The sequence below is a fragment of the Gymnoscopelus braueri genome (assembly GCF_963280865.1).
Source record: "Gymnoscopelus braueri genome assembly, chromosome: 21".
Classification (NCBI taxonomy): Eukaryota; Metazoa; Chordata; class Actinopteri; order Myctophiformes; family Myctophidae; genus Gymnoscopelus; species Gymnoscopelus braueri.
Window position 1 is genome coordinate 17,232,716 of NC_137623.1, and position 19,161 is coordinate 17,251,876.

The 19,161-nt window shown below is 41.5% G+C and overlaps 1 protein-coding gene across 1 annotated transcript in view; it reads right to left on the minus strand.

Annotated features, from left to right (window-relative positions):
* Positions 1-19,063, minus strand: part of LOC308076901 (protein disulfide-isomerase TMX3-like) — a gene marked incomplete at its 3' end in the record, with an annotated part of 28,639 nt that extends 9,576 nt beyond the window's left edge. The window contains exons 1-6 of the mRNA XM_080417418.1: positions 18,799-19,063; positions 18,430-18,585; positions 14,965-15,045; positions 14,201-14,300; positions 12,900-12,982; positions 11,980-12,047 (exon numbers count right to left, since the gene is read on the minus strand). Coding sequence (XP_080273544.1) covers positions 11,980-12,047; positions 12,900-12,982; positions 14,201-14,300; positions 14,965-15,045; positions 18,430-18,437 — 340 coding nt within the window. The 5' untranslated portion in view covers positions 18,438-18,585; positions 18,799-19,063. The remainder of the gene's footprint in view (positions 1-11,979; positions 12,048-12,899; positions 12,983-14,200; positions 14,301-14,964; positions 15,046-18,429; positions 18,586-18,798) is intronic.
* Between the last annotated feature and the right edge of the window lie 98 nt (positions 19,064-19,161).

Below are 19,161 nucleotides of genomic sequence, written 5' to 3' on the forward strand. Positions count from 1 at the left end.
GAAAATAAAATGTGTGCAATATGTATGTACTGTACGATAGTCGCTTCGTGGCTGAAAAATCATAATTGCCGGTGGTGGTATGGTCCTTTAAGAGGCCGGGTGATCTTAAGCATAACTGAAGTCAAGCGTGAGCTGAAAACCCTGTTATGACATGTTAATATGTTAACATCCCCCCCCACCGCCACCCCCGCATTACAGGAATTAAAGGAAGGGAGGATGAGTTGAGCACAGTTCATGAGCAGGAGGACCCAGCGGAGGGCTGATAGGGGGCACCATGTACAGCAACTTAACATGACAAGCTAAGACCTGGTTAAATGCTTGTTTAACGCATTAGGACCTGAGGCTGAGGCTTCTGCAAATGTCTTCTAACTCCTAACAGTTTTCTGAAAAACGTATGTTCTCAAACCTTTTCATGTCAAGGATCCCTATATGTATTTGGCCACGGACCCCGCCCCCCCCTCCCCCCAACTCAAAATATTGTGTTTCGCAGGGACCCCAAGAAGCAAAGATTTGAGTTAAAAATGTTCACTTTAACAATATATATGTATTAAAATGTTCTAGATTTTTCAAAAGTAGCAGATCGACAAGCTCATAGCGTAGCACGAAGTGAAGCGCAATGAGCTTGTAGATCTGCTATTTTTAAATAGCCAAAGCATAAACTATGGCTACATTTCAAAATGACACGGATGTTTTTCCGGTTTTAATGGGTTAAAAACCCCCAAGGTTACAGCATAATAGTTAAGCTCACACAACTCATCTAAATGCAGCGCCAGCTACTTCACTTCTCGCTCTCGACATGCAAATCCATGAAAAAGAGAAAGGAAAGGGGGAAAAAGAACAAACATAACACGTCCTGTTGTTACGCGAGCGAGTGCTGAGTCAGCCATGTGGGGAGACATTCCAGAAAGCACGGTTTCCCACAGATGTTCTGGCTTTATAGACAGCAGGCAGACGCCTGGCTTGAGCAGGAGGAGAGAGAGTTCTCACTCGTTTTAAGATGTCGTCGTGTACTGTATGGTACACGGACTCATGCTGGGATTGTACAGCCCTGGTGAACAAGGATGGATGGATGGAAGAGAGGGAAGGAGTGATGGAGGGGAGGGGGAGCAGATAAGACAAATAGTCAGTGGGGGAAAGTGGTAAGTGGGACTTATATCTGTATAAAATAATGTTGGTGGCTACAGGTCACATCACCTACCAAAGAAGATTGGATTACAGTAGTCAACGAGATAGACTCTATGGAGAAAATGACCTTCTCCCTTTGGCTGAGAGTGGAACAATATGTGAAGAAACGGGAAGCAATCTTACTGTATATTGGAAAATGTAACTCATTTCATGAATGAAAAAAATAAGAAAATGCAGTGATATGTTAATCCTTGTAATATTAAAAATGTCAGGGGTGAGAGAAGCAGGGACGATGCGGGGGGGGGGGGGTGAGGCAGGGATGAGGTCATAATACTGTATGACCTTATGGTGAAAGACAGCTCAGGCAAGGCGAGGGGCAGATGGTAGTACCACTTCAGGATCATCCTGAAGGGGTTTATTTCTAAACAATGACCGGTGTGCCGTCAATTATCCCGCTTATTACACGGCTACTTAATAAATACATTTAATAAATTGACCCAAAAGTAACAGCAAAACGAAGTATTTTCTTGCTTACGGTAATGAAAGTATTCCATACATTTATGCCAGGTGCGGCCGTCAGTCCGGCGCAATACGTCGCCTCGGAAAACAACAGGAAGTGTTGATCAAATAGAATACATTTTCGGTTACTGCATTGTCTATTTCTCGCTTCAAATATTTTTGAAAACATTCTTGAGAGCAACGTTTAGCTGTAAATGACATGTCGTGTTGGATACAGCATAAAATCAAGCAGTGCAGCAGGTGCTCTGAGCCTTTGATTAGACAGTGGTCTGTTATTGAGCTCATCTGTCCTTATCCAGAAATAACACACCGCTGAATTCAGTGATTGACCAATCAGAATCAAGCATTCAACCAAGCCGTGTAATAAGGGCTGATATTGTATGGGAACACCCAGTCCCAAGTGTTAACTAGTAACATATTCTAGGGAACAACCAGTCCCAAGTGTTTCCAAGTGACATAATGTTGGGAACAACTAGTCCCAAGTGTTTCCTAGTGACATATTGTGCGGCAGAAGAGCGAAGGCAGATCCTTGTGTTACTTTGTAGAAAACGTGTAGAGGAGAAAGAATACATTAGGACTGAAACCATGTCAAGGTGTTTGGCTTCATGCCGGAGACGGCAAAAAAAAGCGCAAGCGCTATTGACTCCAGCAGACAACACATACATAAATGCATAAATACCATGAAATGTCGCCCGCCTTGCGCCTTTCAGAGTGTGATTTTATCTCATCTACGCACTCATGAAATGTAAATCAGACCGTCACCAAAGAGCTCTATTGTCTATGGGAATTATGCAAACTGACCCTTGTCTAACTTTCCGATAAAACGTATGTCATCAAAGCCACACCGTAAAACCACCAGCTGGTTCTACAGAAAGTCATTGTTATATTATCCAAGTGTCTGAAAGCAGCTTACCTAGTGTAGGCAGTGAGCTACGTTTGCACATGATAAAAGTCACGTAACCGGATGGCCTTGCCACAGTCTAGTTCACAGGTTCCCAAACCTTAGTAGCTCAAGAGAAATTTGATGTCTCCCTGGGACTCAAACTAGTGAAAATAGCCGATCTACAAGCTTGCAACTGCTATTTTTACAATTTCTTTGTGAAAATAGTTTGTCCCCCTAATTTAAGGAATTAATATTAATATTTATTTGTATTCATGACATTATTTTGAAAAAAATACATTATAATTTCCCTCCATAACAAAAATAATAATAATTAACACCTCAAATATTTTATTTATTTCATACTATAAAATAAATACTATACTCATGACCCATAAAAATTGGTTCGTGACCCACAATTGAGTACCGACCCACTGTTTGGGAAACAGTGGTCTAGTTCAGTGATCCTTGGACCAAGCATAGCCAGAAACTACATTTAAAACAAAACCAGCTACTCTGTGTAATACATTCAGTGGTACGTGTACTTGGGATGCTTTATACATTTCACAGTTCACAAATTAGACGAAAAGAAGGAATCTCAAGACATTTACAAAGCTGGCCCAAAAGCCTCCGACGTGATGTGAGCGACAGAATAGTGCTGTCTGAAACGAGGGGAGTTTTGACTGCTATAGTGTTGCTAAAGTCAGAGCTACAGTCATCAAAGTCCAAGCTACAGTCAGTACAGTATGTTCCCTATAGAGCCTCAGGATTGACAGGAGTGATGGACCCAGAGGAGAACCTCCACAGTGTGGGCAACCAGGAAGTTCTGACTACTATAACATTGTTAAAGCCTGAGCTACTGTACGTGCAATGCATTCTGAGCTAATTCCCTTTAAGATGGAGATTTGTAATAGGGGTGTGCGCGGATATTCGTTATCCTATTGAACGGGGCTGCCCCTTACAAAAGAATATTCGTTTATTATTCTTAATATATTTTTTTCTTTTTTTTAACTTATTTTCATATATTACTGTCATGTCTTAATAAAGTGTTGCTCTTAACAAGCAAAATAAGTAAATACATGCCAATTAAGTATTAGCAAGTGTGTCTCCTTGAGAAATTGCGGCCGCCATTGTTGTGTACTGCTGTTTGCCTCTCGTCGGACTGTTTAGATGAGTTGCACAGCTCTCAGACCGGTAAGAGGCGTGTCCGCTCAGATTCTGAGCGTAAGTTACGTCCCGTCCACAAATACCAGGGCTCTGGCCCAGAAGTTTCCTCGCCCCTCCCGTTTGTATGCGAGAGCTGGCGAAAACTTCTGGGAACTCAGATTATACTTACTCTAGCTAAAGAAAGGAAAAAGTTTGTGAGTACTTAGATTTCGATGGGAAAGCATTGCGATGGGAAAATCACATCCAATAAAAACAAATGGATGTGAATCGTCCATATTACCTCGTACTGCCCGCTGCAACTGTGATCCAGTCGATTTGAATAAATAATCCATGCAGCTTTTAAGGTGAGAACGTGGATAATGCAGAGTAGGCCTACGGCTGCCTCGCTGGTCAGTAGTGTGCTTTTGACCGGTTTCGACTTGTGCTGGAGTACTCAGCATAATTGATTTGACCTACTTTTGCGCACTGGCTATGTAATTAATTATTGGGAGCAGAGTAAATTCCAATAACAAGCATTTTAAAATTTATTTTATAATTAATATACGCTTCCAATGGAATTTGGCCTTATAGATCAAAATGTGCTCAATTTCGGGGGTAATTAAAGTTAATGAATGAATTTTCAATTATTCGAATAAACATTTTCCAAACTCTCAGGTACACATCAATGAATTTAATCGCTGGGAACATCCCTAATTTGTAATATGATTTAATGATTTAGTAAATTGGTGACGTGATCGATGCGCTGAGAAGAGAGAGAGAGCTACGCTGAACTGATCAATGACTTGGAGGAAGTGGCGAAAAAACCTTGGATACTGTCGCAGCATTGGACACCTTAGTCAAGACTTTCCGTTCAAGTGGAACGGCTTTCAGAGTTCTTCAAATATCTTCCATTTAACTTGTGCATTGATGTAGAGCCTTTTTATCCAAAGCTTTACTGTACATTGTGCATTACATTCACCCACACATTCACTCATTGACAGCAGAGAAAACCACCCAAGAAACCAACCTGCTAAACGGGAGCAGTTAGAGTTTCGGTATCCTGCTCAACAACACTTCCAACACTAACTCAGGGGGAGTTGGGATTGAACCGGGAACCTTCCGTTTCCCAAGCAGCCAGCCGGGAGGGAACTGACTGTTCACCCTCAAAGTGTGTTTTTGTATTAATACTTTGGTTGTTTCATTTGGTTTCATTTATTTATTTTTCTATTGTGTGTAGTTAAGATAATATGTTGTTAGTCTATTGTATCTTTTTGTACATTTTGGATGTTTTGTTTGCTATCTGTGTTTTATGTTGTATTAAAAAATGTGTGCTGTATGTTTCCTAATTGCTCAATACAAATGTTTGAAGCATAGCATAGCATAGCATAGCATGAAGTAACCCATTAGCTTTGCTGAACACCATCGGCATTACTTTGTGTAACAGTCAAAACAATCATGGTTTCCACACAAGCACTCCTCCTGGATGTGTATGCGTGTTATAGCCTTAGTAACATCACAGAAATGATCTGGCAGCTTTGTACTATAGATGTACAGAATGTGGCCACTAGAGTCATTAAATATAAGAGCATCGTGTGCTGTACTAGTTCCTGCTCCGTCTCTTTTATTTATTTATTTTCAAAGGGACACTCTAAGATGATTGGTCCGTTTGCAGGCTTTGACAAGAATATTGACCGGCCATGATTGGTTTACTGCACCGTGCAAAGAGCGTCTGTTTACACAAATCAGCATGCTTTATTTGGATATAAAAAGCGCTTTGCTCATACAGACATAATTATTCTTTAAACAGAACCAAGTAGACCTGCAAAATGAGAAGAACAGTCAACATGAGAGTTCTGAATTTGCACCCTAAATATACAAATGGCAGGGTAGGAAATGAACCCAAATTTGCTGAGTGAAATGCTGGTACCTTCCAGATGCCACTAGTGCAGCGGTTTTCAACCAGTGGTCCGGGGACCACCAGTGGTACCAGGGGGTCCCCAGTGAAAATAGTTAACATAGCGTCACAATCATTTTAACCACTTAAGCTTTGGCTATTCAAAAATAGCAGATATACAAGCTCATAGCGCGGCACCGAGTGCTGCGCTATGAGCTTGTAGATCTGCTATTTTTGAAAAACCTTGGAAAAAGTGTGCATATCTTTGAATATTTATATTTTTTTAACCCTAAAATTAACTGATATTTTTTGCTTCTGGCGGTCCCTGACACAAAACACTTTCAGATGGGGGTCCGCGGCCAAATGTATATCAATTTAGGGTTCCTTGGCATGAAAGCGGTTGAAAACCACTGCACTAGTGAGTTTGGTTATTCTTTGGCCGGTATCTTTTCCTTCACCTTGACAGCGGTGACATGATGGGATATGTACTGTATAGCATTTGAGTTCTGGGCTCCACTAATGGCTGGACTTCCCTCACCTGACAAGTGCATCATGCAGCAGACGAACAGCACAGCCCCAGGCACATGCCCACATGCATGTCATGATGCATCGTGCAATGTCACACGTACGAAACCGTCGCTCATCTTAAATTAATCAAAACCAATGCAAATGTTTCTCTGGTGCGTGACACATCTAAAATTCCCTCCACACAGTAAATCCTGAGTGTGAATTTAACTCCAGAGTGCAAACATGACCCTATGCAGGATCTTTTTTTGCACTCTGAATTAGAGATGTACCGATACCATTTTCTTTCCCGATACTGATTCTGATACCAGTGTGTAATTTATAAAACATCTAGGACAGTGGTTCTCAAACTGGGGTCCAGGGACTCTCAGGGTTCCTTGAGGAGGTTGCAAATGGACTATTACAGGTCTGTAAAAAAGGTTTGATCAAGGAATAAATAAGAAAAAACACAGTAGTGCAACATCAACTGAAGCATCGAAAATACAAAATAATTGATTACTGTAAAAGACATATCATCATGTGATAAATGATGTGGTATGGGAATGGCATAGACTGGCATACTCGCCAATACCGATACCAGTATTGTCGGCAGTATGGGCAGCTTTTGAGATGCTGGTATCGGCATCAGTATACTCTCCTACTCTGTTAAATTTGCACTCATGGGGACGTGCTGTTCAGTGGAGAACGATATGTAAATTCAGTTGAGTGATAGAACCATATAATGCCTCGACCTCGTGTAACTGAGCTCTGAGCTCTCAAAGCAAACAGACAGACCTGCTGTAATGCTCCGAGCAAAACCGGCAAAAACCTTGACACCACAGGTTAATGCATATTCAAAGCACAGGCTCCAGTCAGAATCATTCTTTGATGCATATGCTTGTGAATTCTCACCACTGCTGAAGGGATCACTGCATTGTGAGTAGGCTACAGACCCATTACTTTCACATGCAGCTCTCAAAACCACTCCTGATATTAATGCGTCCTTGTTTTTCTCTTTTTTTCCCCTCCTCGTCGACGTAAAGGGAACGGCAAGCAAAACCGCAAAGTGAGCAGGGATTCAACGCGGTGTCATCTCGCCCTTGTGCACACAGCGTTCTCGATCCTTGACAGGCTTTAATACGCTGTCAGTCACCATGGCAATGACTGCCTTTCAGAACACCCTACGCTCCAGAGTCAGTGTTGCCATGTCCGCTTATTATAAGCGACTCTGGGCTTGTTTTTCTGTAAAGTTTCTTGTAAAGGTTTTCTTTTCAGACTTGTTTCTTAAGTGTAGTTGCTTATTTGGGGCTTTCTTCCTACATGTTGTTTAAACCAGTGGTTCTCAAACATTTTCATGGCAAGGACCCCCAGATGAATATGTATTAGTCGCTTCTTTAGGGCTTGTTTACATAGCGGTTGGTTGCTTATTTCTCTCGCAAAATCTGCCAACACTGATGGCAATGTATATGTTACAGGGAAATTGGCATTCCAGGGAAATTGAAAGAGGAACGCTTGTTTTTACCACACACCCAGGCAATTCTGTATAACCAACGCTAGAGGGCAATGAATGCACACTGAATCCACACTGAATCCCCACGCATGCACATGCGTGTGTGCGTGTGCATGTGTGCGCATGCACACATGCACACGCATGTGTGCGCACCCGTGTGTGCATGCGCACGTGGACACTGGATAGTAACCATAGACTGTAACCCATGAAAAGATATATTCTGTCCCTATCGGTTCACAACTCGGACGGCGCTGATTCGACTAGCAGACCTTCGGCCGGTCGGCGCGAGGGCGCGCCTCCTCGGCCTCAAGCTCTGCTGAGTCGGCGTGCCTCCGTCATGGACAATAACTATTATCACGTGTGCGTGTGAACACGTGTTCAGCGTTCCCCTAGCGTAGCTTCCTGGTTGCTATGTGGGGGGGAACAACAAAAGCCAGGTCGGCCTCGCATCTAAGCCCCGCCTCGCGCCTCCTCGCACCGCCTCGTATCAAAGCCCCGCTTCGCGCCTCCTCCTCCTCCTCCTCCTCCTCGCGCCGCCTCGTATCAAAGCCCCGCTTCGCGCCTCCTCCTCCTCCTCCTCGCGACGCCTCATATCAAAGCCCCGCCTCGCGCCTCTTCCTCCTCCTTGCGAGCCTTGCGTAAAAAGCCCTGTCTCGAAAAGCCCCGCCTCGCGCCGAAGCCGCCTAAAAGCGAGCGCTCCTCTTTCCATTTCCCTGGAATGCCAATTTAACTGTGACATATACGTGTGCCTCTTTCAGAACACCCTACGCATCAGAGTGCTGGAGCGCTGGAGTGCTGGAGCATGTGGAGTGTTTATCGTCAACGTGTTCTGCAGCGACCCGCTCCTGCTCAGGTTCTGGTGCCAGAGGAAGCCTCCGTTCAACAACGGCCAGGTGGGACAGACCGACGTGACGTGGGTGACGTAAACCACTTGAACCCCCCAGCATTCCTATTCTGCCGGGGGAACGTTCGCCAAGAATATCTACAAGCTCAACGTGCAACGCAACGTGTTGTGAGCTTGTAAATAGAGTGTAAGTAGAGCTTGTAAATAGAGTGAAGTACCAAATGCGCTCCTTACAGGTCCGTTTCAACTTGTGTGTAGTATAGAGGGTTTAAGTGGTACTGAATTTGAGTGGGGAGGAAATAATTGGCAAAAAAGGGGTGAACAAGCACACCAAAAAAGCTGAAGAAAAAGAGAACAAACTGCTGCTTCAGAACTAGCATGCAAAACGATCCTTCACAGTGACCGTAACTGTTGCCACTATAAGTTAATATATTTACTCTATTTTCTAAGACCATGCAGTAAGAGTAGTTAAGTTAATTTGTTGTTCATACATTATTTCATTTAGTATCGGGTTAATTTGTGTCAAGTTTTATAGTAGTACTTTTATTTTTTTATATTTAAGTGTCAAAGTCACGTTTTGCGTCTCGTTGGTCGGCTCTCACGTGGATTGGATTTACACAGGACTTTTTGCATTAGCAATCAAGCAACAAGCAGCATGGGCTCCATTTCATGCTGGTCACAAGAGACTTTGTTTTAAGTTTATAAGAAAGGTTATAAGGACCTCCTGAAGACTGAAGAATACTCCCTTTTTTGTAGCATGCAGCCAACAAGGTATTTGTTTGTTTGTTTGTTTGTCTGTATTTAACTTTAATTGTTTGTATTTTACTTGGGTAAAATGTGTAATCTACACGCTATGCATGGTGTCATTTTGTGTTAGTGTAACATGGTCTATTTCAGTGGTTCCCAAACTGGGATTCGGGACCACCCGATTATTAGCTTAATGTGCAACATTGTTTTCTCACTCAACAAGCCAACATACAGTATAAGTATATACATACAGGGTATCTGCACATTTCTCATGTGACAATTTAATGACTTTTAAGACCAAATTGAAAGAAAGAGGTAAACATTGTGAAAAATGGCCGATCTACAAGCTCAGCTTATAGTTCGGCTATTTTCACAATATTTATCAAAAAGTCAAACTAAATGTAATGCCTACAATTCCAAGTTCTTGTCAGGGTGGGGGGGTCCTCCCAGTTTGGGAACCCTTGGTCTATTTTATGTTATTGTTGAACTTTCACGGTGGATGTGGAGGGTGATTTGAAGAGAAGCCTTCAAATAAACCAAAAGTCTGTCTGTCTGTGCTTGGAGGGAATTACAGTGACCGTCTCTGACAGTACTGAGATGACTCAAGACTTGTGCTGAAGTACCAGTGGTGGAAAAAGTACTCACATTTTTTACTTAAGTAAAAGTATCAATACTGCCGTGTAGAAATACTTTGTTACAAGTAATAAGTAATAGTAAGGTATTAAAAATTTACTTGGGTAAAAGTACAAAAGAATTGGTATCAAAATGTACTTAAAGTACCAAAAAAATCAGATCTACAAGCTCACAATGTGTTGCATCGCTACGCATTGTGAGCTTGTAGATCGGCTATTTTCAAATGGCAGAAATATATATAGGGCTGAAGTGGTTAATGTATGTTTTGTGATAATAATCCAAATCTGCAAAGTAACTAGTAACTAAAGCTGTCAAATAATTGCAATGGAGTAAAAGTACAATATTTGCCTCTGAGATGTAGTGGAGTAGAAGTAAAAGTACTGAAAATGTCCTCAAAAGTGTACTTAAGTACAGTACTTAAGTAAATGTACTTAGTTACTTTACACCACTGTCTGTGTAGTACAAACTTGAGGAGCAGCCTTGAGCTGATTTCTTTGGCCCATGGCCCACGCCCACGCAGGCCCGGTCCGACCGCCCACCCCCGGCTGAAGTGCACGCACGCAGCACGCCCCCCCTCCCCCCAGCACAAAACCAACCACAACAACACACTGACAATAGTGGCGCCGAGGCCAAGAAGTGAGCCAAGCTCACTCCAGTGTGGTGAGCAAGATGAAAGGGGACTGGAACGAGAGAGAGAGAGAGAGAGAGAGAGAGAGAGAGAGAGAGAGAGAGAGAGAGAGACTGAGAGAGAGAGACTGAGAGAGAGACTGAGAGAGAGAGACTGAGAGAGAGAGAGAGAGAGAGAGAGAGAGAGAGAGACAGAGAGAGACACAGAGAGAGACACAGAGAGAGAGCGAGACACACACAGAGAGAGAGAGAGAGAGAGAGAGAGAGGCAAGCTGAAAACATGCCACCCAAGTATTCCTGAACTAGAACGGCCCAATTTCGAGGAACATATGTTCTTTTAGGTCAATGTATTTGAAGAAAATGTCCAAAGATTGTCCGCTTTAACAAAATAGCGGCACAATATAGGGCAAAGTACACCTGTTAACAACCACATCGATCCATGCTGTGTTCACAGTCACACAGGAGGCCAAGATTGTTGTTGTGTTGTTTATTTGTGTGATTGTGGCTGCCTGGACAAATGTGTTCATTCGCTCGTTCGCCTATTTGCGCATGCTGACAATCACTGTACACATGCTATGGAAACAATAACAAAGTTTTAATCTAGCAGTTGTAGCGACTAGATAGTCTATTTCACGACTAAAATATATTCATCATTTACAGTCAAGCTGTCAAAGATGCACGTCAATGGCACAGGGGTAAAATGGTAAATGGTGCATTTATATAGTGCCTTTATCCTAGGCACTTTGCAATGTGTTACATTGAATTACATTCACACACCGACAGCCGAGACAACCATTCAAGGCACCAACCTGCTCATCGGGAGCAATTAGAGGTTCAGTGTATTGCTCAAGGACAAGGACTTGTCGGCACTAACTCTGGGGGAGCCCGGGATCGAACTTGGAACCTTCCGGTTCCCAAGCGGCCGCTCTACATCCTGCGCCATTAGGCTACAACAGCAGTGGCAAGCAATGGGAGTAATTAATTGGCACAACTACTAAATTGGGGAGAAAAAAGAAAGGGGGAAATAATTTGCTACTAAATGATCAAATAAAATGTTTTGTTTGCAGGCACATAAAACAGACAGAATATGTGCACAGAGACTCCTTCAGCCTTAATTCACCTGTTTTAATTTAACTCTTGGAGTGTACAAATGTAACAAAACTGACCCATAGGTCAGGGGTTTATTTGGTTCCATTTGTACCCAGACTCTCAAAGTCACAAATCGAAGCAATTTCTTTATGCCATCAATCATGTCAGATACAGTATCCCACCATCGTTGTACTGTTAATGGACCGTCCATTTTTTAGCCTATGCATTAGACCACAGACCTCTATAACCTAGAAACAGTGGAGCGAATATGAGCGAATATGAGGAACAGGCGTACCTCAATCATTCATCTGCATCGACATGGATCACCTCATTCAATTTGCATCTTGGCAATGACTTATGTATGTAATCGCACTGCATGAAGGAATATCTTCGCCTCCTGTGTGAACACACCTTTTACCGCCATAGATAGGTACACCTGTTAACGACATTCACACACTCACCATCGTAGGTAAAGTGGGCTCCGTCCTTGAAGACTACAGCGGAAGGTACTGTAGCTCGGGCAAAGTTACTGAAAAAACAAACAACAAAAAAAACATAATTCAAAAACCCAACTTCCATAAATCATCCTTTATACTTTCTTTAATTTATGTGTAAAAGTGAAACATATGGGACAAGGCGGCTGGCAGCGGGCCACTGCAGCAAACTGTGGACCTCATGCCAAGAAATATTGCAAGAAGCAGCATGGAGGCTTCAGTATGTGTGTGGCATTTAGAGCCGGATCATAATGCTGCAAGAATGAATGTCATCCTCTATCCTTTGGTTTGTAAACGCTGCTATCCTAACTGGAGAGAGCTCAGAAGGGGCCGGGAAACACCAGCTGGGTGCAAAATTATCCACTGCCTCATTTAGCTTTTTCTTTTTTGCATGGCCGAAAAATGTCCTTGCTTCTGTTGAAGAGTCATCTTGACATTCACATGGATTAAAGCAAAATAAAAGTTCACGACTGAAAATGTAATGATGATTATGTTATCATTCTAAACCTTATGTTGCTGCTGTTCTACAAACATATAACTATGAATAAATCACAGGTTGAGGCTTTAAACTTTGCTTCTATGACATTTCTGAGACCATTCATCTTTATGGAAGATGCTTCTAAACTTGTATTCTATTGCTAGTGTGACCACTTCAAATGCTCTTAAAATCTTAATATACCTAATGACCGAAAAAAGCTCACAACTCGTCACGCTGCGACGTGTTGTGAGCTTGTAGATCTGCTATTTTCAGTGTGTGACATGCTTTCATAGATGACATGCTGGCTTCTATGGAATCCAAATGACTGATATCAGTCGTGGCGACTGAGAACTTATTTAATCCATGCATATACTCTGGTGAGAGTGAAAAGGGGCCATTTCAAAAACACCTTACGTCTGGTAAGACATCCTCTGAAGCAGAGACTAAGTAGGTGTACACAGTGAGCTCTGAAGCCACGTCAATGTATTTCTCCTGCAAATCACCAAACACATTTCTTTAGCCTTTCAGTTAAAATGGATCTCTCAGTCTAAAGTCGCTCTCAGCTATCAAGGTTCAGTCACTTGCAGCAGAAATGTCTGTTTATATAACACTTGGCCAACGGTGGCATAAACGTTTGGTGTTTGTTATTATCACCCGATCAATAGGCAGCCGTTTACTGCTGCGACAGCTCTGCAGAAAGTGTCTTCAAAAATATTAGTCATTTATTTGATGTGGAAAAAGCATTACAGTGTCTATCCTCCTGATTCTGTGCATTTAGATTCTGGCCACTAGTGACGCCAGAGGATGGTGCTGTAAGATGTATGAACAGTAAATAAAGTAAAGCAATATGAAAATAGGAAAGAAGCATGTAGTAATGCAGGGTTATTGAATGAACTTCAGACTCCACCTCAGCCCGTAGCACTTGACCTATAGCTTGACGACCATGGTGTCTTAAGGTTAACATGTAATTTAGATAGCATGTTATTTAGACAGATGCCAGGTTCATTTGTTGACCTTGGCATCCTATAGTTTGTATTGGTTCAATGTACAGAACATATTTATATTTTGATGTCGTACTGTTTGACTGATGATTGGATCTTGGTTTACCTGTGATCCTACATTACTGAGGCACTACACTGTCTCTATGCATTTGATGTATTACCTTGTGTTTACCTTGCTTACTGTAAATCGCTCTGGATTAAGAGCGTCTGCTAAATGCCTAAATTGTAAATTGTAAAGTCACCATCAAGCTAATGTAATCTAGGCATCGAGTTTAAGATTGCAACCCTCATGACCAGTGACAAATTCTAATACTCTGTTGTATTAATACATAAATAAATAAATACATAAATTGCTTCTCAAGGTGTGAAGGCCTCGATCTCTCTCTCTCTCTAAGGGCTAAGTCATTTAAAGCAGGGGTCTGCGACCCTAGGGGGTCCTCCGTTACTACAGGGGGGCCGCCAAACCTTTGTGTGATAGGATATTTTTGCAACATTAACCACTTGAACCCTAGCATCCTTATTCTGTGGAGAACTTTAGCCAAAAATAGCAGCTTAGATACAAGCTCACAACATTGAAGACCTCTGATTTAGAGTTTGTATTGACACTGGGGTGGTTACCTACACCGTACCTTGAGAGGATATCGCTCTCTCTAGGGGCAGAGAGTGATTTTGCAGATTTTATTGACACTGGGGTGGTTAAGTTACCTACCTTGAGAGGAGACTCTCCGCCCACATAAACAAACAGCACGTCATGTTGTTTCAGCATGTGATCAAACATCTGCTTGCTGGGCAGAGCACGGACTGCTGGGCTAGAGTGGGGATTCAAACACATTAGGGCTCTGTTTTTACATCATTCATAACGGTACTTATATATACAACATAACTACAGTCTGTAGTTAACTAATGTTATTTATAATAATAATATAAAGATAAGAGTCTGTAGTACTCTGTACATTGAGTTTTTGTTTTTTCTTCTTCTTTTTTTCTTTGTTTTGTTTAATATATCGGCACTGTCGGGCAGAAACCTCTCCATATTTTAACTTTTTGTTAACATTCGTTAAAATCAAGTTTAGACTAATACACTGTGTATAACCAACTAAGATGGTACAAGGCCAGTTGTTCCCTCTGCTTGAGCCGTCACTTAAATGGACTTATGGTGCCACCTAGTGGGGGATTCACATTACTTGGCAGTCCTCAGCTCAAATGGGAGCCAGGCTTTTGATCAGCTCAACTCATGGGGTCTGGCTTGATTTCCCCTCGAGGAAGAGCATATGTGTGTCAGGCTCAATTGATACAGAGGCTTAGACCGGGAGATCTAAGGCAGAAGACTCAGTGAGCGAGGCCACAGAAACATGCCTGCATGCGATTGCATGGCTCGGATCAACACACTGCTGCTCCTGTGAAGTAAGATAAAGTCGGCAGCAGAATATAGAGCCTTTTCATGTGACGTTGAAACGGAGCGCTTTGACTTACGCCGCCAACCTGTTAGCGAACTCGATGATGTCATCTTTTGTTCTTGGCCCCTTATTATTAAAGGCGAGATCCCCCTTTAGCCTGAGAGATATGGCGAGACAGACAGACAGACAGACAGACAGACAGACAGACAGACAGACATGACGGACAGACATATTATGTCGATAGAAAGAGTGAGAAAAGCTATAGAGAGTTTGGGGAGAAAAAACATAAGGAAGATCATTATATTGCAATAAAAGTGTTGACATTTGTACTAATTAACGTTTTGTGAGAAACCATTGCTGTGGAATTGCTTTGCATACTTTGTGATAAAACCCAAATTATCAAAGGAAATGAACGTTTAGAAAAATATGCAGTGAAGAACAACAGCAAAAGAAAAGAAACCAAAAACAATCACATGAATTAAAACTAAATTCTCAATCATGATATGTCATCTGTAGCAGGTACAAGAGGTCTTTTAGACACTAATGTGTGTCTAAACTGAGAAACAAGTATTATTACATAATCACCTAATCACAATTATTTGAGATAATCGCAATTATTTTTGGATAATCGTTTCCATGTTGAAAAATGTTCTTACATTTTCAAACATTTTAAAAATAGTGGAAATAGCATATCTACAAGCTCACCACATGTCGCGATGTGACACGTTGTGAGCTTGTAGATCGGCTATAAATGTTTTTGGAAAGTATAAAGTTATAAAATATGTCAGTCATTTCTTTGTATATTTGGGTTATTTGTCATATCTGCCCTGTGCAACTTCAAAGCCTAAAAGGCCAAACAGAAATGTAATTTGTATTCATAATATGAATAAAAATTGAATATTATGTTCCACCATGGCAAAAAAACATTATTAAATATTAGCAATTATTTGTATGATAAATAATCGTCAAGTAAAATGTGATAATCGTGACAGCCCTAGCAGGTACAAGAGCTCTTATAGACCCTTATAGGTGTCTAAACTGCCGTTTCTAAAACAAGCTGCTCATGGGGATTGTCTACTACGCCATGAGAGAGAGGGAAACCAACCTCGAGGGAAACCAACCTCAAGGCCTACCATCCAATTTGAAATGATCACATCTTAAAGAAACGGCTCCATTTCCATTCCCTCTGTACAGGTATGAAAAGGCTCCATTTCCTTTCCCTTGGTACAGGTATGAAAACTGCTCCATTTCCATTCCCTTGGTACAGGTATGAAAACAAGGGAGCTAACTAACGTAACTGAGCCCCCCCCCCCCCCCCCCCCCAAGAAGATTTGTGTTTAAAAATAATCTAAATGATTAAGAAAAATTCAAAACACTTTCAAGATTTTTCAAAAATGATTTAAAAAGAAAGTGTCGCGCTGTGAGCTTGTACATCTGCTATTTTTGAGAACCACTGTTCTAAACCACTGCTCTAAATCCAAAGAGTTTTAAAAAAAACCTATGTTGCTATATATATATATATATATATATATATATATATATATACCGGTAATATATATATATAGCTAAAATCTAAAATGACACAGATGCTGCTTTCCCCGTCTTAATGGGTAAAGGCGTATTTTATACTCGGCGTGAGTATGACGGGACTTTCAGGCATGACTGCCGAGGTTGCATCAGCCCACAGGGCCTAATGAACTCATGGGAGACAAAAAGAACTGGAAGTCTTTATCGGCCCTCTTTCTATCGTCTGGAAGGTCTCCCGGAGTCTGTCGGGGGCATTTCATCATTTGACTTCGGTTTAACCCATTAAAACCGGGTAAGCATCAGTCATCATCATTTAGATTTTAGCTATATATAGCACATTGGTTGGCTATTCAAAAATAACAGATATACAAGATTATAGAGCGTCACTTCGTGCCGCGTTATAACCTTGTAGATCTGAACATTTTAATATATATATATATTTCTAAAGCAAACATTTTTAACTCAAACTTTGGCTTCTGGAGGTCCCTGGAACAAAATATTTTGAGATAGTGGGCAAATACATATAATTGTGGGGGTCCTTGACATGAAAAGGTTTGAGCACCACTGATATAATGACATTTTTCAGAAAACTGTAAGGATTTAGAAGATATTTTGTAGAATTGGCGTCAGGTCTTAATGGGTTAATGTGATGAACCCTGTTGTGATCCTGTCGGCAGTTTTCTTCAAACAAGCTCGACGGTAACTGTACAGGGAGCCCATTGCGATGGGCGGAAGATTAATGATTTTGTTTAAAAGCAAAAAAGGATTGGGGAGGAGACACACTGTCATGTCTGATGATTAGTTCTGTCAAGCCACAACGAGGAGCAGCTGGGATCTGAACACAATCATAAATTCCTGTAAAAAAGAAGAAAAGGAAAAAAAGAAGGCAATTGCACACCAGGGGGAAAAGCAGCAATCACTAATGAGGTCTGTAGCTGTCAAAGTTAACACATGGTAGGAATACTGTCCAGGCAGTATGTGAGTACTAATGTACCCCCAAAGCATTTTAAGCTGACTGGAAGTACTCTCTATAACAGTAGTTCCCAAACTGGGGGTTGGGACCCCCAGGGGGTTCCCAGATGATTAGCTTAATGTGCAACATTGTTTTCTCTGTAAACAAAACCAACATACAGTAGAAGTGTATAAAGGGTATCTGCACATTCAAAAGTTACAATTTAAAGCCAATTTAATACCAATGTGGCCAAATTATCAAATATTACATAAGAAAGAGGTGAACATTGTGAAAATAGCCAATCTACATGCTCACAAAGCCTCGAGGTGCAAGACGTTGTGAGCTTGTAGATCAGCTATTTTCATAATATTTATCTGTGGAACCGAGTCAAACTAATGCCTACAATTAGGGGTGGCCATAGCTGAGGTGGGCCATAGTTACTGATCCCGCAGCCAGAGGCTCTGGTTCTCGCAGGTTCGATTCCAGGCCAGGCCAGCAATGTGTCGATGTGTGTCCCTGAGCAAGACTCATAGCCTAATTGCTTCCTGAGGATGGCTGCTCACTCATCCTAGTTATAAGATCATGGATAAATTTCACTAAATTTGCTTATTAAATTATATTATTTATATTCCAAAAGTGCTTGTCAGGTTGGGGTGTCTCCAGTCAAAATGATTATTTTGGGGGGTTTAATCCCCAACAGTCACATTTGGGTGGTTTGTTTGTTTGTTTGTTTACTTTATTAACATGCAAATTAACAGTACAGGTAGTACAGTCAAAGGTTATGTTAAAAGGATGACACAAAACGCCCCAGGGGGCTTGTTTCCATTGTGGTCCTTGATACTCACAAACTTCACAGTTTGCATCTTCTCTATATTGTGGTTATAGCCATCTATCACGGAAGCCCTGCACTATCATCCTAAACTCAGCAGCAGATGGGGTCTTGATGTACTCTGGTTTCATTCATTTATAGCTGACACAACATCCTGTGTGATGAAGAAAGCAGTAGACTTCCCGACACCAAACAAGTTGGACATTGTTCTGAATTCCACGTTGGTTACTAACCTGTACATACATATTGCTACTCTTCGCAACACAGGGACGCAGGAAGGTGTCACGTTTCATCCGGAAGTTGAGTAACCAATGTCTGTTTGTCCAGGTGTCGCAGACGTGTTGCCACCATTCACCGAATCACTGGGACGCGGATCGACCCACATGCTCCTGTAGAGAAACTGATTATTTCAGATTATTACTATTTGATTAATGGTAGAGATCTTTAAATTGCTTGATAATAACAAGAAAAAGCTTCAACTTGTTACTTTGAAAATGTGTAGAGATAAGCAGTATCAAACAGTGGAGGAAGTAATAAAATAACCATAGCATCCCATGACATAAATGGTGAACATTTGCAAAGATTTTTAGCAAACAGAATACCTTATAGATTGTCTATTTTGCAAGACGTTGCTGTTGTTCCATATTCTCTCTGGTTCTCTGTGCGACAATGAAGATTGTGCCAAAAAAAGGTTTTGAGTGCATATCTTGTGTGCCACAGACAGTGATTTTCCCTCGTAAATGATCTGTCAAATAGATGCTGAAGGATCCGACGATGTGATTTTTTTTTTACATTTGGTTTGCTTTACAAAAGTCCGGCATGAACATTAACCAGACCAAATGCAAAATGCAACAATGTCAACATTTGGTCCTTGATCCGGACCTATTTAAACGAACTTTAGGTGTCAACGGCACCTCAGTCATCACCACAGAGAGCTTTAGATCTTAGATTAGATTACAATAGAT